Source organism: Erpetoichthys calabaricus, chromosome 4, assembly GCF_900747795.2.
Source record: "Erpetoichthys calabaricus chromosome 4, fErpCal1.3, whole genome shotgun sequence".
NCBI lineage: Eukaryota > Metazoa > Chordata > Cladistia > Polypteriformes > Polypteridae > Erpetoichthys > Erpetoichthys calabaricus.
The window spans coordinates 280,029,570-280,054,706 of record NC_041397.2 but is presented as its reverse complement, the minus strand read 5'-3'; the positions used below and the strand labels follow the sequence as shown (position 1 = coordinate 280,054,706).

General features: G+C 37.2%; 1 protein-coding gene across 1 annotated transcript in view; it reads right to left on the bottom strand.

Moving 5' to 3' along the window:
• The window catches only part of LOC114650923 (anosmin-1), a 288,549-nt gene that overhangs the window by 42,956 nt on the left and 220,456 nt on the right, over positions 1 to 25,137 (bottom strand). Inside the window, exons 5-6 of the mRNA XM_051927220.1 lie at positions 21,781 to 21,965; positions 10,589 to 10,718 (exon numbers count right to left, since the gene is read on the bottom strand). Of these exons, the coding sequence (XP_051783180.1) occupies positions 10,589 to 10,718; positions 21,781 to 21,965 (315 nt within the window). The remainder of the gene's footprint in view (positions 1 to 10,588; positions 10,719 to 21,780; positions 21,966 to 25,137) is intronic.

Below are 25,137 nucleotides of genomic sequence, written 5' to 3'. Positions count from 1 at the left end.
GATCTATGCCTTATCACAGTTTGATCATAGTGGTCTGCACAACATTCATTAGACTTAATGGCCTGGATTTTTTTCTTGACATACTTTGTGAATTGTGGGACCACATATACACAGGTGTGTGTCTTCCTAAATGACGTCCAATCAATTTAGTTTGCCACAGGAGAATTCCAATCAAGTTCTAGACACATCTCAAGTAGAACTAAACCAAAGAGGATACACCCAGCCACAGTTTGACAGAAAAGGGCCTGAATATTTATAGAATGAGAGATTTACATTTTAGATACTTTAATAAATTTGCAAATTGCCATTATAGGTTACTGAGTGTAGAATGATGAGCAAAAATTGTATGATGTATCCAAAATCATGTGCAGAAAACAAAGGGGTTGGAATACTTTCTGAATCCACTTTCCCTAATACAGTTGTATAATTATGGGGAGTCAGAGCCTATGCCTGACTCATGACCAGCACAAGACCAGCAAAGGTGCACAGCAATGGACACAAATGGTAAGTAGTGTGACCGCACTACTAAAATAACAATAAAAATTTTCAACAACTTAAAATACAAAGGTGACGCATACAAAAGTTGATAAACAAAGGCCTTTGATAACTTGCTTTTTCCATATATGTATCAGGTCTAAAATCAACTTCTGTTATGCCAGTCACTTTACCAGCTGGCAAGAGGGACTGTAACCAGCCCCCAAGCGTAGGGTTAACCAAACCAGGACCTGTGTGCATGCTCAAGAAACTGTAGTGAGGGTTGATAACATAAAGCAGAGAAACCACTGTCAAAACTGAAATGTTGAATTGTAAATTATGTTGAAAGAAAAATAGCCAGAAGTTGATAACCAAATGATCTACTATCATCAACACCTAAACCGTTAATGGAGTTAGGAGGAGAATAACTAAGAGTCAATGAGCAAATGACACTATCCACTAAGAGCTCACACACTGAATGTGTTCAAGGTAAGAATCCTTAATCTCAGATGCTACACTGAACGTGGTGCAGGTTAAAAAGTATAGCAATAGTGATGTGGCGCTTCGTGACTTCTGGGAATAATCACCTGGCAAAGTTGAAAGCAAGAATACATTTACCAGAAAACAGAACAGTGCACCCAAAAAAGTTGATCTGGAGCAAAATAAATTAGCAAGATGTACAAAACCATCACATCATAACAATTTCATGCTAAAAACAATTACCCAGCATCTCCAGTAAAAAAAGAAGCCCCCTATTTTGGATGGCTGTATCAGGATCAATGATTAACATACTATCAGACCTCTGTCATATTTTGCTACAGCCATCAGTGTCTGCTTCCATTGTGATACACTGTACGAAGGCTGGATGACTGAAGTAGAAGCTAAACAACCAATATATTATAGGCCTGAATTTTTTACGTGTTGTATATTGGTGTCAAAAACATGGAGACAAGTGACATTAGTCCTCCAATAAGAGTCCAGATAAGGCTACATCCCAGACAGATGGCGCCAACTACTACCTACATGCTTCAGCTTGCCCAGGCCCGTAAGAGGGAAATGGACAACAATAGCCCCAGAATATGCAAAAATGCCCTACAAGGAAGATGATAGCCACAAACGTCTGTGTTGCTGAGACAACCCAATCAAAGTATCTTTATAAATGAAGAACGTATTTAGAAAAACAGCAAAAACGTCAACAAGCAAAAAACAGAAGGAAAAAAGGATTTGCCTAAAAAGCAATCTATAGCAAAATAGTTTCTAATACAAAATTCAGAAGTCAGAGTTCAAAAATAGATGTAATAATCCACAAAAAAACACAAAATCACAAGGAAAGCAACTACTTGCAAAATCTTCACACAACACTTGAATCCACAATGAATCCACTGCTGGAGGTGGGGACTCAGCAGCAGTGATGTCTGGGTGGCCCCGCCTCTTATGGTACCACCCACAATACACAAGGAATAGAGGAGCATTTAAAAAGACAGAACATAAATACTAATAATAAATAAACATCAGTATATTAACAAACCAAATTAAAACCTGTAAAATAATTCAAACTCAATAATAGAAAGGCAAATTGACACAAGTCAGGGAATAAGCCTTACATGTGTAAACTCACAGTGACTGGGCTAGGATGTGAACTCAGTCTGCTGGATCTACAGATCAGAGGGGGTAGCCAATCCTTTGGTTACTGTTTATAAATGTCCAATTATCTTCTTAATTTACATAGCTCAACTTAGAGTAACATTAGGCTGGAACCAACCCTGAAGGTGATGCCAATACACTCAGTTATATCAGGCTAATTAACTCAAGTCACATTCATATTGTTATGTGAGATAACCATGCAGAACATACAAACCCCACACCAAAAACAAAAGAGTTTTCAAACTTTGTCTTCTGCAACCACAAGTCAACATCATTTATCAATGTGCCAAAGTGCCACCCAACAGATAATAAAAGAGTACTAAAGCAGAAAGTATATGAACTGAAAAGAAATGATCTACAAGACCAACATTCTGTTACAATAAATATATTTAAGAAGGTCCCACTCAAATTGCAGGGTATCCGATCCTTCAAATAACGTCCATAGAAAAGCTACTAGTCACTTTAGAACAGCATCTTCTTCAAGGTTATTATGACTTCTGTTTTATTGGATATATAGTTTTAACTTTGATTCAAACGAGGACACAGAGACCAACAGACAGTAATGTGGCAGGTTTGCAGTAAATCTAAATTCTACAGACCATGACTGTGTCTAATCTCTGATTACGCAGTTTTATGAGCTGTTACATCTTGCAAGGGCACCTTCTTAAAATCACTCCAGACTGGGCCGCAAGAGGATCAGCTGTTTTATTTTACAAATGGAGATAGTGGGGAAATTAACAGTTATTAATTGCATACAGTATGTTCTTGCAAGTAGAAGTGGTTCTTTCATGAATATAATAGAAGAAATATCTGTTGCGTTAAAGTTCTGCTGGAGGGTCAAGTCTTATAAATTCAATTCACATGTACAATAATATGGATAATAACAGAATTCCCCCCATCTCTGGTAATGCAGTCTCCACCCAAGAAGAACCACAAATACCCACAGTGTTGTGGAGGTGTATGTGTATGTGTGCAGTTTTGGTTTAAATCTCGTCCTCATCACCCATCTACGGGGAATTGGCTCTTGTCTTGTGTCAAGTGATCCTGGGATGGGTTCTTGCACCCCGTGACTCTAAACATTCATTTAAATGGGTTTAGGTAATGGACATATTGTGGCAAAAACTGCCCAAATGACAGGGGGTAAGTGGAAACAGTGAGGCACAGGGTAGGGACAAAGTCACAATGACAGTGGAAATGTAAATTTATTAACCAATGAGATTTAAAAAGCATAACAAGAGGATTAAACTCTACAATTATACTACAGTTAGGTCCATAAATATTTGGACAGTGACACAATTTTCATAATTTTCACACAATACACCACCACAATAGATTTGAAATGAAGAAATAAGGACATGATTGAAGTGTGGGCATTCAGCATTAATTCAAAGGGTTTAACAGAAATATCGTATGAGTCGTTTAGGAATGACAGCCATTTTTATACATGATTACCCCCCATTTTTAGGGGTTCAAAAGTATTTAGACAATTGACTGACAAGCTGTTCCATAGCCAGGTGTGAGAAAGCCCCTCATTATATTATTAACTATTAAGCAGGTAGAAGGTCTGGACATTAAAGGTAACATCTTTTTATATGTCAGCTGTCACATGTAGTAAGTATTGTGCTTATTTGGTAGCAGTGGCAGTGAGCGAGCAAACACATCAATAAAAAAAAAAAAAAAAAAAAAAACTGTCCTTTTCCGTGTGATAGAGGTGAGTACCTGTTATCAAATATGTGGGGGGCAAGCCATAGTGAGATCATGCTTCCTACTTCTTTTGCCACTATCTGCAAGAAAGTTTACTGTTCTAAAATTTAATTCTATTAATTTCACCTCAAGGAGACACAACGACACAGTGGTTAGCACTGCTGACTCACATTTCTGGCCACAATACTCTGATTGGTCCACTATAGTTGGCTAGTTCCCTAGCCCTCAGGGGCACATAAAAGATCATTGGACCCTTATAATCCATTCCAAACTAGCTTTGTGTCTCCTTCTTTACTGACTTCAAACCATTTCTCCAAGTTCAACAAATTTCCTAAATATTTCCTCAATTTCACAGAACTTGTGGTAAAGTAAATTCAGTAGGGTTTGCTCATCACTACAGGTGAGGCATCAGCATTGTCAAGGTTAAGCTATAACATTTTCAGTCATTAGGGGAGTTATTAGAAATTACATTAAGAATTACAAAAGTCAAAAATTAAAGGCTAAGAAAGAGACAAAATTAAAGCATTGTGCTCATTTTAATGCTGAAATGCAATTCCAAAAATTGATGATATTGTCATTGATGGACAGGCTGCTGCATACCAGCTAGACAAGAATCAAAACAAGTCCATGTTAATAAAAGAACAAGTGTCTGTGTATGTGTTTGTGTGCCAGGCTTCCACAAAACATGTAGAAGAAGTGTAAAAAATCAAAAATGATAATAAAAAATGCCAAATAAGGGTCTAGAAATAAGAAAATTGTTCTTATTAGCCTATTCCGAAGAAAATCCGAGCACACTCCAGTTTTGATGTCACTACAGTGGTTACATGTGTCATTTAGAATTGACTTTAAAATACTGTTTATGGTTTACAAAGCCTTAAATAATCTCGCTCCATCTTATGTTTCGGAATGTCTTACACCTTACACTCCAAATCATAACCTTAGATCTTCAAATGAGTGTCTACTTACCATTCCAAGAGCTAAACTTAAAAGAAGTGGTGAGACGGCCTTCTGCTGTTTGGAATAGCTTGCCAATAGGACTTTGCCAGGCTAATACAGTGGAGCACTTTAAAAAACTGCTGAAACACATTACTTTAACATGGCTTTCTCATGGCTTCATCTTAGTTTAATCCTGATGCTCTGTATATTCAATTAATTATCATTATTATTCATATTCAAAATCCGAACTAACCCATACTTTCTCTTCTGTTCTTTTTCCGGTTTTCTGTGGTCAAAGCACCATGCTGTCCTTACATTGATGGATTAAAGGCCAGAAGTCCACATGACCGTCATTATGAAATTCTTCCATGAGAACCCTGAATATAATGAGGACTGATTGAGGTCATTTATATTAGGTAGAATGCCTAGAGGGGGCTCTAACTATGAGAGTGGTCAGTTTGATAAGCGATGCCAAGAGGAAGCGGCAAAAATGGACGGCTCTATCCGAGGAGGAAAAGGCCACTGTGAGGGAAGGGTATTGGGTATGTTTTATTATACCAGACTGAATGCACAACCCATGAATCAAATAAAAAACTTGAGGTCTATGTTGATTACTTAAGATTTCAACCCGTCCAAGATTTCAAGTAGCACAGCTAGTAAACATAATAAAACAACACATTCAAATTAACAAACTGAGTCTGTACAGAATAGACAAAACCAATGAACCCTTAAGGAAAATATTTATAGGCACATGTAGTGCTTTCTGGAACATACAGAAGAACTCATCCAATCATGTGCTTTAGAAAAGCAAAATAAAAATTGCTTCTTAAGTGATCACACACAGCATTCTCAAGCAAAAAAATGTTTAAATACAAAATACTAATTAACTATTGATAATGAAGTAAGCCAAGACCAAGAATAACATATACAGGGTGCTCCAGAACACAAAACAATTCACTTAAAACAACAACCTTAAGAAAACAAGCAATAGGTTTTTAATATGCAAACTGGAGCAGGATGTGATGATGTGCTCCAGAAAAACTGGATACAGTAGATGAGAGGATACTTTCAGAGTGGATACGCAGCAGAGTTGCATGTTTAATCTGAAATCACACAGTGAGGCTGACAAGCATGGAATTCAGTCAAACTTATGGGCAGAACACGAAGGACGCTGATTTCTTTTTGTTCCTGGAAAGTCTAGGGCAATGTTTTTAAAAGTTAAACTGAAATGTTGCACTGTTTCTGTGATTATGCTTTACTTTCTCATATACCAAAATGATCTTCATAGCTGAAATTTTTAGGCCGCTTTAAATGCAAGGTATATAATTAGTGACTTAAAATGTGCCATATTCGCCTTTAACAAGCTAGCTGTTGGCTGAGTTCCCGGAGTTCCCTACTATCAGCGACATCAAGTAGACGAGGCTCTGTTTGCAGATTTTTCATTTCACCACCGAAGAGGACCTCAATTATAATTTAAACAAATCAAAAAGCCTTTTATTGAGGCATCTTGACATTAATCGAATTAAAATGATAAACCATCACCAGGAACTTGAACTTTACACAAAGTCAGTAGTGTTCTGAGGTTTCCTGCTCTAATGCTATTGGTGTAATCTTCCTAAAAGTGGTGGTGTCCCGGGTTCTAAAGCCAAGAGAACTGACAAGCCATGAAATGGTACTTAGGAAACAGCTGCAAAGCATAGCCTAAAAAAATCTCACTAAAACTTCAAAAAGGATTTTATTATAGGGGTTGTTGTCAGCTCTAGTTTTACTAACACTGCCTTGGTATTTACAGCTTGAAAACCTCAATGATTGTGACCTCTGTGTAAATGAGACATGAATGTGCACATGGCAGCTTAAAAATATTATGGCGATTTAAACATACTCTTTCAGATGCTTCTTTCAACTCGTTGTAAACGCGGGCTGAAAATGGACTTAGCAGATGCTGCTAAATATTTTCTGCATTTAGTCAGCTAATTTTATTTAATGGGCTCCAACAGTTCCATTTATACATGTAATTTGTTCAAAGAATAACTAAACAACTCCATAAAAACCTGAGAGTATATTGCAAGTCGATTTTATACCATAAAAGATCAGTTTCACTTCCAATTAAAATGAAATGTTATGTTTCCGTTTAGCTACTATTGTAGCTCACTAAATGAGGTAATCCTGGCTAATCTGTAACTCGATTTTTGCAATATCCAAACATTGACTGTTCTTAAATTGGCCGCATACAGGCTGATCCTATTTCCGCATCACTGAGTACAAGGTCAGAATCAAACCTAAGTAAGCAGGACGTCAGCCCACCACAGGTCACACTTACAAGTACATTTGCACTTATTCATACAGTGTTACTTTAGCGTTCCATATGAATTCCTCCATGTGAAGCCTGTAATCCATGAGGGCTGATTTAGACCATTTATGTTAGGTAGAAGGTCCACCGGGGGCTGGGTGGTCTTTTGGCCTGGGAACCCCTGCAGATTTGTTTTTTTTCTCCAGCCTAACAGGAGTTTTTTCTCTTCTGCTGGCCATTCCATTCGTATCTTTTTCTTTGTTACATCCCTCTATTATGAAAAAAAAATCTTAGAGACGAGATGTGATTGTCTCAGAGACACTTTCACGTCCTGCGAGACAAGTCTTCATGCCACGTGATGTAACCACGCCCGGGACCAGAAGCCCCGCAAGACAAGAGCTTATGCAAAGAGGTTTGGAATAGTCCTGCGTGGTTATGTCAGACACATTTATATGTTACGTTGTCACGATGTAATTCCAAACATGGAATCAAAATTCAATGCGATATTGATGAAAAGGTAAAAGCGAAAAGAGATTGCATATATGGACATAGGTGAAATGACAAAAGTGCGCCACGTGAGATGCAGATCACGTGACACGGCAGCAGCAGCAAGCCAGCAGCTGATCGAGCAAAGAGGAGGTAAAAAGAAACTGTATGTGTTTCCCATTGTATCATCGTTTAAGAGGAGGAGTGATCGTGTCTCCATGGGGTGCGTTCAGTCCCCCTCTTCACAATGCGAGCGGCAGAGATGCAAAGTGGTTGGCGCATAGTGCAGGTGGGGGGAGGGGTGTGCAAGCGAAGCGAGCAGGGGGAGAAGCCCCCTAGTACTGTATAATATTATTGCCTAATCTTAATTTCCTTTTATTTCATTTCGTAAAGCACTTTGAGCTGCATTGTTTGTATGAAAATGTGCTCTATAAATAAATGTTGTTGTTGCTGTTATAGAGTTGCCAAATATGAAGAGAAGAACATGAAAGATGCTTGCAGAATCCATGTTCTCAGGGTCCAGGTCAGGATTTGTCCCAGATAGTTCTAGCTACAACACTAGTCATTGCACCAGCCAAAACAAATATGATTATAATTAATCTGATTATTAAATTATTAAACATAATGTGATGCATACTAAAACACTAAGAAGTGTAATTTCAATTTGGGTTTGCCTACTTTCACTCCATCAGAGATCAAGATTCGGTGTTATTAGAAAACCTTGTTATTGAAAACCATGCAGAAAAAAATCTGAATTGCAGAATTTTAATATTAAATTAATTAATAAGACAAAATAGGCACTAAACAGGATTCTTTTGACATCCATGTTCCATCCACTGGTGGCTGTGAAATTGCAGTATGTAAATAACTTGAGCAACGCTGCGTCAGGACCAGGCCAAATGTAGCAGAATGACACTGGATTTTCACGGCTGATCTGTGATTACAATACAAAAAAAATCCACTTTATTTATGATTATTTATGGACTGGCAGAAATTTGCTCTGGCACTCTGAACGGGATTAAGATGATTTGATAATGGACTGCTTATTATTCTACGTGAAATATTTTATTTTGTGTCGTTACGTGCTAACAAGTAGAAACTCAAAAGACGGGAGAACATCATAAACTTTTACTTCCCTAAAGGCTGTGAGAGAAATGAACTTAACAGACTTTAGAGCCCTCTACTCTGATGAGTCTGTCCAAGTGTGTTTGTGTTAGATGGCTGAGTCATGATTACTGCTGCCTTCATGTTGTATGTCTGTATTTACGAAAGCAAACTAAAGCAAGGATTACTGACACATGCATGTCATGCTTCATTAACACTTGAAATATTTTTAATACATTCTTATGGAAAAATTTGAGTGTGTTTCCAGAAAGAACAGTGTATATGTTACGGCCAAAACCCGAAGTTCAGCCAGTTCCCGAATTGACCAGCCATTTTGCATTTTGGCCGCGAGGTGTGGCCAAAGTCCAAAGTACTAGAAATGACCAGCAAATATGCTACTTTGGCCAGCCATTTCGCGAAGTGGCGAGAACTCCCTGGTCAAAATCCGATGTGCTGATGTAAGACTGTCCGTTCAAGGTGCGAAGATGCTTAAAAATTTTCAGATGCAGATTCAGAAGTGAGTTTTCCATTCTGCACGAGAAACTGCTCAAGGCGGGTCTTGTTCAGCAAAGCGGACGCCACTTGAGACTGCCTTCCCCTCGCCCAAACACTAACCTTAAGGTCAATAAAATAGGTCCCTGATGTTAAGTCACTATTTTATTGCTAAAATGATAACAGAAATGTGAAATCTACTTATATACCTGATCTTAATTATTGTGAAACAATCAAGTGGCGTCTGCTTTCTGAACATGAGCCGCCAAGGCTACACTCAACGCAATTGCACTACTAAGTGCGCAAAAAATCTCTGCTCATGCCTTTTTCCTTCTGACTTTGGCCGATCGCCCCATGCCATTTCACAAACTGGCTGGCCAAATCCCGAAATCGAGGAAAAGATCGGACATTGGCCGGTCAATTTACAGCGACATTGGCCATTTCCCGATTTGGCCGGACATTTCCCACTTTGGCCAATTTCGGGTTTTGGCCGTAACATATAGATAAAGATCCAAAATAATGTATAAAATGATGAAATATGAAGCTATTTTTTTCTGTTTATTCTGTGTTCATGATAAATAAATAAACCAGAAACATGGATTAAAATTAGCAACAAAAACTACACAGAAGAGTTAATTTTTACAAAAAATGAATATGTGACAAAGCCACAATAAACTATTATTTCTCAATTAGAAGTTTTTTTGGTGAACAATCCTGAATTCCTTGTTAAGCTTTTATTTTGAAAATACTGCCTTGCATAATGTGAAGACAGGAAGGACTTTTATTGTGAAACAAGAAGTAGAAGAAAAAACAAGAAAGAAAAAACTGGAAAATAGAAGCCACTGGGGAGAAGAAGGTAGATCTTCCATCTTTGTAAACAGGCCTGTGATGTGTTATATTCAGATATACCTGTGAAGTTAAACCTTTTGGACTTTTATTGACGATTATAATGTGTTTGTGGATTTTAATTGGAATGAAGAAGCTTCAGGATAATTCATCTAATGAATTATTTTCACTGGATATTCTCAGAAATTTATAACAAGGATAAGCAACCAGCAATATTTATGAAGAAAAAATCCCACTGGATGGTTGGGTAAGATCAATCTTCATAAACAAAAAAGATATTTCTTTGCATTGTGGAGGTGTTAAAATAACAAACGTTATTCAAATATAGTCTTTTGTTTAGATATTCCTGTATATGTATCTGTTTTGAATTTAAATTCTCAATACATCTGGATTTATTGCATGGTATTTAAGGTGTGTTTAGCTACTGCTTTTCCTTTTAGCATTCTAGAGTTTTACAGATCAGTTTGACGGAAGTGAGAATAGTTGATTGTTTCAACTACTCAAAAAAATAATAACATTTAAATAAAGGCTCCAAAATAAAGAAAAAATACTTTAGAAAAATATTTACTCCTTTATTTTGTATTAAAGATGCAAGTTAAATATTAAACAAACCTTTTGAGGAACGGAAATGTTTGCTGGGTGCAGTGAATCCTCTAGTCCCATGGACGTTGACGGCAGCCACTCGAAACTGGTACCATCTGCTGGCTCTGGTGTCTGACAGCTGAACATGCTCATCGGTAGTCTGGTAAAAAAAAAACAAAATAACAAAAATTGTCTCACAATAAAAACAAAACCATTTTTTTCTCATCAGTATCTTCATGCATTCAGTCATTGTACCTGAAACCTGAATCCATTTCACTACTTAAATCAAGCAGGGTTTACTTTTTAATGCGCACGACTTTACTCACTCTTGGGCACATCAGACAGCACAAACTAACATTTTTAAATTAAATGGGGCACAGCAGTAGAATCACCCCATCCTGTGTTGATCCTTGTTTCTCATTCAATGCTGCCAGGATTTCTTGTAACTCTATGACTGGACTGAGCAGGTTTGTAATGGGTGGCACAACATGGATGCGGGAGGTTCACTATAATGTGTTAAAAAATCGTCTTTTCCAACCACCATGAACTTACAAAGCTTTGATAAATAGAAGATTATTTGGCATTGGGACACTAATAACATGCTTGCATTCTTTGAATATCTACATCTCTCAAACGTAATCTTCCAGAAGCCCACGTCTTTTATTACATGCAAGTCATACATTTAGCAAAAAGGTACTTTCCAGGCTTCCCAAATTATACCTTCACATCAGTGATAAAATGTATGCCGTCTTTCAGTAATGATATAAGCAATTTATCTACACTCTTCTAATCTCTTTTAAAAGGTTCTACCTTAGATGATTTGAGGGAAGGAACTTTCAATCAAAATGTTATATAAACAATGAAAATCATTTATTATATTCAAATGCTTTGAACCAGCTTGGTGTTCCCTTGGTAATTTGAGTACGATTGTCACATTTTTTCCTTGGCAATTCAAGTGTGATCATTGGAGTGGCAACTCTCACCAACCCACTCGAGACATACCCTGATCCATTTCCTTTTGAAAATACGGCAGCTTATGACACACTGGAATCAAACCTGTGACTATTTGAAAAAGTACCTGTCCTTCTGGTACCATACTGGAAGATAACATTTGTCTACATCTCTGACATTAGGAGTAGGTTTGGTTCCAGTAATCTGCTTACAGCAGTGTTCAGAGTATTACTTGATGGAATAATAGTGAGTAGAGAAAAGTCTCTTGTCATGTTGTACACTAACCCTAATCCTAATTCAATTGCAAAATTCACCGTTTTTTCATTATAACACAGTGTGAAAAAGATGTCCTAATCTATTTATGATTTGAAAAAATCTAATTTTCCATTCTGAGAACTATCCAGAGCTTCTATAGAATTTGAAAATTTGTATTAATGTCATTCTTAAGCGAGCATGCTGGGCCTTTGTTAATTCTGTAGATGCCTCTGTAACTTTGACTGACAACTCCATAATGGGTTATCTGATTTCATAACTCACCAAAAGGGTTGTGCGGAAGATAAATTTAAATTGGGTATGAAATATTGTATAACTTAAGGTATGCTCAATTGTTCTGTACCCTTATTACAATGTATTCTTGTAAAATAAGAAAGAAGAGAAAAAAGAAAGCTAATACAGAGGGGCTTAACTGTGGACAATCGCTGGTGATGCACTTAACTGAGAAGTAACTGCAAAAAGTCCTGAATTGAGAACTGGAGAAGTCATACAAGTGTGTAATTTATTATTAAAACAAGAAAGAAAGAATGCTGCCATTATCAATGATATTCAATATTTCATTTTCAATATTCAATATATCATATTCAATGATTATGGTGCCTGAGTGTGGTGATGTATTGAATGTTGGTAAGCACATACAAGTAAGAATTTCAAGGTATTCCACACTCGTGACATTAATGTCCTTTTAAACCCACATAATAAGGATATTATGAGAGTTAACGCAAACCACTAAAGTACAACTCAATTAATCAGTCAATGTTCATCAATCAATCTTTAATTTACAGAGTACTCCATCACAATTCATAGGAGTATAATTGAACAAGAACAGATAAAATAAGAGAATATTAGATTAGATATACTTTATTAATCCCCAAGGGGAAATTCAAATGCATATCATAGCAAAACAAAAAAAAACATAACAACTCAAAATACAATATAAGACAATATAATAAAAACAAACAATACAATATATATCTCTCTATTATATAAAAAAAATCCTGCGATGAGATGAGACTTTTTTGAAGACATTTTTTCAAGTCCCACAAGACTTTGGCCATGAGATTTTTTCAAGTCGCGCCCTCCTCTCAACCATATTCAGCCACGCACATGGTACTTTCACCTCTCATTTGTGTGAATGCTTTTGTCAGACACAGTTCCTGCTCTCTCAGCTCTTATAAATTTTAGCATTTTCCTCACTTTAAGATCCCAAATAAAGAAGACATACTGTATTATGTCCAAATCTTATTGAAAAATTTTATTATGAAGGGTTATCAACAGAAACAATGAGTACACGAGCAATCCTAGCACAGAGAAATGATGAAGTCAAACACATTAACGTGAAAAATGTAAATCGGTTACACGGCAAATTGGTTAACTGCGTATCAATAGACTATGCTGAAACAGCTGGTGGTGATCGTGCATAACATGAAAACAACAACTTACAATATCCCGAAGAATATCTACAAGCGTTAACACTGTCTGGTGTTCCACCACACGAATTACTGTAGAAAGAAGGATGAATCCAAGAAACATAATGTAGTAAATCTTCCGCGGATAATATTAGACAGCAAAGGAGATCTTGATACACCATTAAAATTAAAACGTTAACAGTTTCCTGTTAAAACAGTTTTTGCAAAGACTATTAACAAACCTCAGTGCCAAACATTCGAAAAAGTCATTTTATTTAATAGAGAAACAGAAACAAAATTCAATCACAGGCAGTTATATGTTGCATTGTCAAGATGAAAGTCCAAACACAGAATCAAAATTCAATGCGATATTGACAAAATTTAATTCAAAAGATTGTTTTTACTGAAGTTTTAAAGCAAAAGTGTAAGTTTAAAAGTATTTGCGTATTAATTTCAAAGCCAAACAGAACGAAATTGTATTACTCAACGAATAAGTCTAATGCAACATGAAACATAATCCATCCATCCATTATCCAACCCGCTATATCCTAACTACAGGGTCATGGGGGTCTGCTGAAGCCAATCCCAGCCAACACAGAGCGCAAGGCAGGAAACAAACTCTGGGCAGGGACACACACACCCCCGGGACAATTTCGGATCGCCAATACACCTAACCTGCATGTCTTTGGACTGTGGGAGGAAACCCACGCAGACACAGGGAGAACATGCAAACTCCACACAGGGAGGACCCGGGAAGCGAAACTGGGTCTCCTAACTGTGAGGCAGCAGTGCTACCCACTGCACCACTGTGCCGCCTATACATGAAACATAATTTAATATGGTTAATTACTTGCTGTAATGTAAAAAAAGTTAGTTCTATTATGCATATGTAACAAGTCCCATGAAAATAAAAATCTGTTTAAATTGTACATCCGCATCCCCATACGCGTGCGGCAGAACCGCAAAGAGGCTAGCGCGTAGCGCAGGCCCAGGGGGCTGGCGAGTGAAGCGAGCAGGAGGCAAAACCCCCTAGTTATGCTAAAAATAACTATAGTATATTGAAGTCTGTACTGTTTGTCTATAGCTTCTGGCTGGAGTGAAGGAATGCCTGTCTGGTGAAAGCACTGAAGTGCCTAATGGCTGCAGGAAGAAAAGATCCCCAGAAGTGCTTCTTATTACACCTTGGAGATATGATCCTGTGATTAAAAGTGCTCCAAGAAAGTGCCCCCTGGAAGGGATAGGCAGAACTATTCATAATGGCAAGTGGGCGCTGCTTATGAAAGGAAAAGTGCGCAGGCTCCTTACACTAAGGGGGCATGTGCTCCTTAAAGTCTGTGGCATATGCACAAAGGGGCATGCACTCTGGACACTGAGGGGGGGCTCCCCGAGGTTGTTGAAGTCTAATAATACCAGCTACCTGCTGTAGACAATGAGGGGCAACATCTATCAGTCCCTCCTAGGGCTCCAAATGGGCTTTGACTGGCAATGGATTTCAACATAGAGTGCTGGCACCTTTTTGCTGATGTTCACTGTACTGTTTTTAACAGAATACCACCAGTAATTTGGTTTCACTTCAAGTGCTACACCACAGTGAATTTACATAACTTTATATGCCGAGTTTATTCTTTTAAGTTAAGAGGTCAAATGGTGGTTATACAAGTTTGACTTCTAGCTTCCCAATAAAAAAGTATATTAAATGTAATTTCACTGTGACAGCTGACTTAAAAACAATTTAGTATAACAGGTATAAGCCTTAGGGCTTCATAAGGGTCCAGAGCAGCCCCCAGAGGTACCAGTACCTGCACACTTTCTAACTAATAGGACAATACAGGGCTATATAGAACTGTACAATAAGAACTTTGAGAAAGGAAATTCATCAGCCTGAACTCTAAAAAATTAAAGAAAAGTACCTAAGGGGGTGCTCACCACAGGACAAGAATCATATACAAATCTTCAGGCTCTGAAATGTTTGAATTAAGTTGCAGTTACAGCTAGGTTTGCTAGGAGGCAGCAGTGTAACACATGACAACCTAACCCTCGCCAGTCACAAGGCATTGCAAACAATAAGAAAGTTCACTCAGTTCAAGGCACATGAAAAAGAGCAATAGTCACCACCCGACTGGCAGAAGAAAGCCTATGCCATATGTAACAGACGAAACACAGCCAGGAGAGTGCTTTTTACTGTCAATTTAATAGGCATAGAGAATATATTGCTACAAAACTGTGACCCAAAAAATTACAAATGGAACAGAAGTAACAGTTGATATACTTAACAGATTATTCCTTAATCACCTACACAAGAGTCGACACACATATAAGTTGTGATAAAATAAAAACTATATAAAAACATGCAAAAAAATGCTACATGTAACTGTATTTGTAACCAAAATGTTACTTATTAAACTGAAGGAACACATGAACTGTGCTCTAACGTACACTACATTGCTAACATGATGTCTTTTCTTGCACAACTAGAAGAATCCTAACCTATAAATGACAACACAATGGGAAAAAGATGTCACATTTTCCTTAAAAATGATAAAAGAAAAATGATAAAAGAAATAATCACTTTACAATGAACACTCCAAATCTTGTTTAGAATAAGTGCAGATGCTTATTTATATTGTCCTCAATTATATGAAGCGCTGATATCCTTCTGGATATTTCAGTATCTCTGAATGAGGCACATTCTCATACACACATCCAATAAGCCACCAAATAACCTCACCTGAAGAAGGGGCCTGAGTTGCCTCGAAAGCTTACATATTGTAATCTTTTTAGTTAGCCAATAAAAGGTGTCATTTTGCTTGACTTCTCACTACAGTTTTTTTTTCAGATTAATCATAATGGCCATATAGTTATTAGAGCATGCTGGCTTAGCACCTCCAAAAGCTGAAAAGCAACTTTTGAAACTGTTACACACTTTTTGAATTTCGACTGAGAAGTTCTATATATCGGGGTGTCCAGTTCCGATCCCGGAGGTCCACAGTGGCTGCAGGTTTTCATTCTAACCCTTTTCTTAAGTAGTGACCAGATTTTGCTGTTAATTAACTTCTTTGAGAACACCAATAAGCTATGGAATTAAATTACAAGTTTAATTAACAACAAGAATTGGGTTCTAATTAAAAAACAAGTAGTTGGAGTTGAACTGGTTGGAGTTTGAGGCCCCAACTTATCTGGTCATATCTCACTTTTGTTTGTCTGCCTCTGATTCAGAGGACTGAGTCTTAAAAACAAGGATTTTAAAATGAAGAAAAAATAAGGCAATTAACAGCAGAAACTGGTCACTGATTTACGAAAGTGGCAGAAAGTAAAACCTGCAGCTACTGTAGCCTGCCAGGATTGGAGTTGGTCACCTCTGCTATGTATTCACAAATCCTTTTTTAAGTTAGATATAATTATAACTTCTTTCATTTAGACTACATATAGAAAATCTGAACTTGAGAAACCTGAAGCAGAGGGGGTACTTACTTCCAATTTTATTACTAGATTGCGAATGTATGAACTTTGAGACAATAGATGGAAGTGAGCAATGAATTTGTCCCAGTATGGATAGCTAAGGAACAGAAGCCCAGTTTAATCACTACACTGTATGCCTTACTCTGTATGCCTTGACTGATTATTTCCAGTTTATCAGCAAACTGGTGGTTGATCACTCACTCAAAATAGTAACAATTCTGGAGATCTTCAAGGCTGGTATAATGATTTAAGTAATAATCATATATTCCAGCCATCCTTAACCTGTACAGTTCATGGGAATTACTTGGTATCTGCACCTTTAAAGACCTCCATATAGACAATACGGACGCATCCTTTGAACTGTCTCAAATACAACCTTCCAGTATCACACTCATTTTACTGTGTGCAAGTTTTTATATAAAATAAAATTCTGCAGCTTTGAATAACTATGGCTATTAAGTAAACTGTTTAGTTGGGACGAAGATATAGGAAGCACTTCCAAACTCTACCAAAATATTTCAAACAATGCACCTCCAAATGATTGAAGGCAAAACTGGAAATGGAACTGTTTTATGACAATTTCAGCCGTGAATAAGATACATTATTCATCAATTTGTGCAAAACATGATCACTTAAAAACGTACATCACACATGTCTAACTTGACTAAGAATTTCCAAAATATATTATATTTGATACCTTATTTGTGAATGAGGTCATCATGTGCCTACCCCTAAAGATCATATGTTTTGGGAATACCCTTGGCTCAAAGCACATTGGGGAAAAACAATCCTTTGGGCATTTGTCAGATAGGTTTGGATTTATAATTACACTAAATCCTCTAATAGCATTATCTGGAGTAACACCAGATGACACAACATTTGGTGACAAAAAAATCTGTGTCTACACTGCTTGTCAACAAATTACTTATTTGTAACAATCCCAATCCATTATCCATAACTCCATAATGGGAAAAGCATGTCTAATTTGACTTAAAACTGGGAAAAGCCTCCTGTATTAAGAATGGTCCAATGCTTCTGCAGAATTTGGGAAGGAGTTGCGACTGCTGTGCTAAAATAAGAAAGCTGGGCTTCTGTCAACCTGTCTTATGTCTCAGTGTCCATGAGAGATCACTTCATTTTGGTTCTCTGTTCACAAAGCTCTCTGATCTGGAAGGGTAAGGTGTATGTATGGGATGTATTATTGAGTGTATCCATGTGAATGGTTGTTTGAAGTAAATGGATTGTAAATGGTGTTTGAACTAATTAAAAACACAAGAAAGACGCAGCTGCCCTAAATCTTATAAACACAGGACAGGTTTACAAATGGACATCAGGAGGTGGGAGGCTTCAGTGGCTTAAGCCCTTAATCTCTGGCACCCAGCCTCTGACCTTTCAGTCCCAGATATACCAGCGGCAAGCCCCTGATCTTCTTATCCATCGTGTACCATTTGTAGTCTTGTCATACAATAAATCAGTCCCTTTCCAAGTTCTAACTTATTTAAATGATTTTAACAATTCACTCTGTTTTAACTAATATTAATAGCTAGATAGGGAACTTTTTACACCTGCTTTTATCCTTTCAAATCATAATATTGACAATGATTTTATGCTAGTGTATTAGTCATTTTGTAATAATAGTTATTTCTCAATTGCTAGTTTTTGGATACTACTCTGTCGGGTATACTTTCAAAAATGTTTCGTTTAAGAAAACTGAACAACAATTAATTACAGTCCCTCTACCATTAACACACATCAATCAATGCCATTTTCACATCACTTGAATTGGACTGTGCTGTGTATGAAAGCTACTGAGCCATCACAAGCCTATTTGTGCTCCGTTTTTAACTCCATTGTAAAGTCCTGTTAAAAAGAACACATTTAATGTAGTCTACTAACACATTCTGTTATTGATGTTACTTCTGAATATAACTCATTATTACAAAACTGTTTAATAAATAAAAATATAACTGGTAATAACTGGATGAAGTAAATAAAACATGTGAAACGCTCCAACTTTTATATCAGTTAGCTTAGTCACTGAACACACCTGAATGTTACGCCATGCATAGATTGTCTAATTTGATTGTTTCTGCACTTTCCACTTGTGTGTATTTGTGGGACTTGAACTGTACTTATTAATATAGCTTTGCACTGTAAAGAATCATCACTTTAAGAATTGTCCTTTACTGTTCAATAAAATTAACCTTCTATATTCTTAAATCAGCTGCCACCACTGTGCCATTCTTTTTTTATTTTCTTCTAGCTGTCACTATACCTTTGGTCCTGGTCGGTCCCAAACTACAAAATACAGTAAAGCATAGGATATGGACTCATTAATACTGCTGTGGTTAATTGTGGTAAGATAAAAATTAAATGTCACTACATTCTGTATTGTCTTATATCAATTTTAAGCCTATATGTATGACAGATATACTGTATAGCAGTTGCAGCTCATCTAATTGTGTCTGTGTGAGTGTGAGCTGTTTTTTTCCTGTGATTTAATGTATACCTGTAGTGTGTATTTCCTCTTCATCGACGATATACTTTTATTTACTTGTACTGCTCAGGACCAAATTCATTTTCATGACACGTAATAATAAAAGTTACCTTGACCTTGATCTTTCCCTCCGCAGCACAATATATTCTAAATGTATTTAAGTAATGACAATAGAGATGCAGGTGATAATCACCTTTCAAGACAAAAAAGCAGTACTGAAGTATAAATGTTCAAAGCTAAATAATACTTAAATAAGGTTAGTGAAACAGAAGGAAAAATGCAAAAAATGTAGTTGGTACAAGGAAGAAGAAACAACCACTTTGGACAGCTGCAGATCATTCACACATGTGAGTGATGCCCGGACTGCTCAAAATAATTAATAATTCATTCTGCTGACTTCAACCTTTTCTGTTCTTGCTCTGGGTATTCGGATGTATCAAGTTCACCTTGATATCAGGATTTTCGCCAATGGTATGTATGACTTTGGAACTGTTAAAACAAAGGCATACTTTTTCAGCAAAGTGACCAATATAATTTTACAACTTTCTTTTGAAAAGAACATCTGTGTTTCAGATTGACATAAGAGGTAAGTGTGTGTCTGTTGATCAGCCAGAACAAATAATGGACGTCAAGAGACTTGATTTAAGGGAAATCAGACAATTGAAAAACCAATGCTTTATTAGGAAACAGTCCTAGCCAATATAGCTAAACCAAAATGACGAATAACTTTGCACCAGTAAGATTAGTTTAACAACCTACACATTTTTTAATAAAATGCAGAAATGTTACTTGAGTTTCTGAAATGCATCTCTTGAGTTGTGACATCCAAAACATCAATCCCTCACACTGGCATTTCTATCAGGACAACTGTACAGAAGTCTGCTATATCATGAATAACTGAGTTGTTATTTTACACTACAGCTCTCACCAGGACAAGTGGCGTCCTAGAGAAGAATCAATTATTTTTCTTTTTTAACTATTAATGTTGAGTAAAAATGAACACGCACACAAAGTATTGTAACAAAAGGATTACAAGATGGAAATTTACAATGGACTCAGAATGTATTCAGATCCCTTCACCTTTTTCACATTTTCTTATGTTGCAGTCTTATGCTTTTAAATTAATATCCCCCACATTAAGCAACACTCAAAACCCCATAATGACAAAGAATAAACAGCATTTTAGAATTTTTTTTCAAGTTTATTAAAAACAAAAAACTGAAATATCACATTCACACACATATTCAGATTCTTTACTCAGTACTTTGTAGCCTCAAGCCTTCTTGGGTTTGATGCCACCAGCTTCGCACACCATGAGTTTGGGTTTTCTACCAATTCTTCTCTAAAGATTCTCTTTAGCTTTGTTAGGTTGGATGGAGATCATCTGTGGAATCTTCAGAGATGTTCAATTGAGTTCAAATTCAGGCTCTGGCTGGCCACTCAAGGACATTGCCAGAATTGTCCTTATGCCATTCCTGTGTTATCTTTGCTTTGTGTTTAGTGTCACAGTCTTGTTGGAAGGTGAAATTCAGCCCAGTCGGTAGGCCAAAGCACTCTGGAACAGGTTTTCATTAATGATATCTCTTTATTCTACTCCATTCAGCTCTCCTTCAACCCTGTTAAGACACTACTATTGAAAAACAACCCCACAACATGATTGCTGCCACTACCATGCTTCACCCTTGGAATAGTGTTGCACTGGTAATGAGCGGTGCCTGCTTTCCACCAGACATTACCCTAATCTGGGGTTTATTCAATGAAAAAGAATTTTCCTTCTCATTTTTTAAGAGTCCTTTAGGTACCTTTCTGCAAGCCTCAAATGGGTCTCCATGATTCTTTTAATGAGGATCAGTTTCTGTCTGACCACTCTGTCACAAAGCCCAGATTGGTGGAGTTTGGTGTGGTTGTCCTTTTGTAAGTTTCTCCTACTTCTACACAGATTCTTTGGGGCTGAGCTACAGTGAGAATCAAGTTCCTGATCACCTCTCTTTACATGGCCCTTCTCCCACAATTGCACAATTTGTCTGAGCAGCCAGCTCTAAAAAGAGCTGTGGTTCTTCCACTAAATAATTACGAAGGCAGCTTTGCTGTTGAGAACGTTTATCGCTGCACGACTTTTTATTGTAGCCTTCCCCAGAACTCTGCCTCAACACAATCATGTCTCTAAGCTCTTGCAGGCAGTTCCTACAACTTCCTGGCTTTCATTTTGCTCTGATACACATAGTCATACAGTAGGACTTTTTCTAAACATATGTGTGTCTTTACTAATGACATGCAATCACTTGAATTGACCACAAGTGGACTCTAGTCAAGGTGTAGAAACATCTCAACAGATTGGGATGCACCTGAGCCAGATTTCATGTGTCACAGCAAAACGTTTAAATATTTGTATCAGTACGATTTTTTTAGTTTTTTTGTTTTTAATGAATTAGCAAAAAATGTTATCATTCTGTGGTACAGAGTGTTGCTTGATGGAGGGAAAAATGACTGTAAATAATTTTACAATAAGTCTGCAGCATAACAAAATCTGAAAAAAATGAAGGGGTTTGAATACTGACTGAATCCACAATAGAATAAATAATTTAGTTTTGGCAAATCTATATAATTGTATATGAAGAACAAAATTTTCAAACCTGTGCAACAGTAGTCCAGTCGGTGGCGTCATCCTCGCTGGGATGTATTCCATAATTATATCGTCTCTGGACAACATAAATTACTGGTTCAACAGATATGTTAAACTTTGATGACCACTTTATGTCTAAATGTCCAGAGGGAAGTTCTGTGAAGCTTAGTTCCTTTCTGGGCTTCAGTGGGGCACCTATAATGAAAAAGACATTCATTTAAGAATGAGAAAGCTAAATTTCACATTATTTCTCCTCTTCTTAGATTAAATCAAATTTTCCTGCATCCTTTCACATGTACAGAATAGTCTACATACAAGGATATAATAATCAAGAAATGCGACAGCAGTCTCTTAGCAATTGTTACCTTGTACAGGATCAGGCAAAAACAGTAAAACAGAGTTATGGAATGAACAAGTTTATCGAACAGTTACATGACCAATCCATGATAATTGAGAGTGACTGTAGGATTTTTTGTTTTGTTTTTTATGCTTTGTGTTTGGGCTGCATGGTGTGAGTTTTCAGTTTTAAGTTCTAAAACAGACAAACTTGGGATAAGTGTGACCCAAACATGTTAGTGTCAGGTGTCAGGTGTGGGATATCCTTCATAGTAAACTTCAGGTTTAAGTAACACCAAGTATAACTAACAGCTCAACAAAGAACGTATGTCATTTCAAAGAAGCAATAACTGCTGAGCACAAAAGAAGAATGGTTGTAGGTTTCTCGGCTCCTGAATCATCCATTTAGCTCAGCAGTTCCTGGACTAATTAAAGCAAGGTCTTAGGTTAAGCTTTACAGGAACAACTGACTTAAAGAGGGCAAGGAAAAAACGTGCTCCATTTTTTAAATTGTAGAATATTCAGATATTATTATGAACATGTGCAATGCAAGGAATGTAAATCAGCATTAGGATGCCTTTGGCATGAAGTTTGCACATTCTCTTCAAGAATTTAGTCTTAAAATTTTAAAGTAACTGTTTAGTCTAAAAATTTTAAAGTTAAGCTGTCTCATTTTGTATACAGGACATGGATATGTAAAACTATGCACCGTGTGCATTTCATGCTGAGATCATGTCTCAAACCAACTGGTGTCTGGAAATGTGTAAAGCACCACTAAGTATGTTTGTACTCGGTGAATATTTCAGAGTAGATAATAAAAAAAAAAGGTGACAACGTTTAACACCAGCAAAGATCCCACAATTACAAACGCACCTACCCCGAATGCTCCATTGCAGTCAGTGGAAACAACCCCTCAGCTTTGACTATGAAATCTGGAGATCGAATTTAGTCATATAAAAATGTACTTATTATCACTAAATTTGGAATCAGCATGTTAGCACTATTGTCACCGTTATTTTGGTGACACAATTTCTTTAACATTTTGTGTGTATTTTTTTATGGTTTTTTCTATTTTGTGTATTTATTTATTTCTATGGATGCCACCGTTGTTTATGTCTTGTCTCTGTGATGCAGTGTGGGTGCTGGTCTTGTGATGCATGTGCCCTCTTACCTGTGACATAATGGCTGCCATGTTATTTAAGATGGCTGTACACATAAAGTAGTTTCTTAAGTTTTTACCAAAGCTTCCTTAAAAACAACATACTGTATATAAATTGCTCATGCTAACGGCTTCTCTCTTTTCACCGCAGCCTCGGGAAGCCACGAGGAGAGGGCAACTGACCTGACCACAGTGCCCAGAGCAGGCCCTGTCCTTCTGGTGGGTGCTCTGTAAAACCTGACAAGTCCACAGGAGAGGTTGTCTTTTTTTTAACTCTACACTTCCTAAGAGGAACTCTTTTCTTTCGAGAAGGCCAATGTGCTATAATTTTCTGTCGTGGTTGCCATTCTGTTGTTTTGTGCCAATTAAACAGGGATACCCAGTTGGTGCCCCAACAATGTGAAGCAGGCTCATGCTGTTCTGTCTTCCCAGTCACATAATATATATGTTACGGCCAAAACCCGAAATTGGCCAAAACGGGAAATGTCTGGCCAAATCGGGAAATGGCCAATGTCGCTGTAAATTGTCCGGCCAATGTCCGATCTTTTCCTCGATTTCGGGATTTGGCCAGTCAGTTTGCGAAATGGCATGGGGCGATCGGCCAAAGTCGGAAGGAAAAAGGCATGAGCAGTGATTTGTTGCGCACTTAGTAGTGCAATTGCGTTGAGTGTAGCCTTGGTGGCTCATGTTCAGAAAGTGGACGCCACTTGGTTGTTTCACAATAATTAAGATCAGGTATATAAGTAGATTTCACATTTCTGTTATCATTTTAGCAATACAATAGTGACTTAACATCAGGGAGCTATTTTATTGACCTTAAGGTTAGTGTTTGGGCGAGGGGAAGGCCATCTCAAGTGGCGTCCGCTTTGCTGAACAAGACCCGCCTTGAGCAGTTTCTCGTGCAGAATGGAAAACTCACTTCTGAATCTGCATCTGAAAATTTTTAAGCATCTTTGCACCTTGAGCAGACAGTCTTACATCAGCATATCGGATTTTGACCAGGGAGTTCTCGCCACTTCGCGAAATGGCTGGCCAAAGTAGCATATATGCTGGTTATTTCTAGTACTTCGGACTTTGGCCACACCTCGCGGCCAAAATGCGAAATGGCCGGTCAATTCGGGAACTGGCTGAACTTCGGGTTTTGGCCGTAACATATATACCCTGTATATTTACTGTATATATTTGTCTGTGAGATCTCTTTTCAATAGGCATATGTTAGTTTTGGCTGTAGTTTCATTTTCAATTTAGTGTAATTCTTTGAATTTTATGACTGATCTTTTGTCTAATTCTGTTTTGGCATGGGAATCCTGAGAATCCTTTAAATTTCTGCCATTAAAATTAAATAAAATTAGTCCATCTTAACTATATATGACAATTATGGAAGTCATGACAGCACATTTAGACAGGTGGAGTCAAAGATCAGTATCACTATCCTTAGACCCAGTGTCAAAGATCACCCTCAGCTGGTTTTTGGCACAATCTGCCACATTTTGAAAGTGAAGAGCCTGGCAGAATGAGTCCTCCTTGTGTGTGTAACAAAATGATTTAACATTTATTAGTGGTTTTGCTTATCATAAGAGTCTACAGCTTTGGAGATTGCTTGTGCATTACCATTTTGTTTCCAATCATAACTGTGAACAGAGTTACATTTTCAAGGGTTTTGGCTTAACTTGAAGATGAAGGAGGAAGGCCTAAATTAGAAGATTCTGTTACTTTTCTGAAGGTTGATGAGGACCATCTAAAGACCTTGAGGCTCATTTGTTTAGCTAATAGCTAAGCTGTCCCAATATCTCATTCAGATTCATTTTAAATTCTCTAAAGGTTTCTGCTTCAACTACATGTCTCAGTAGTTTGTTCCAGATTCCCACAACA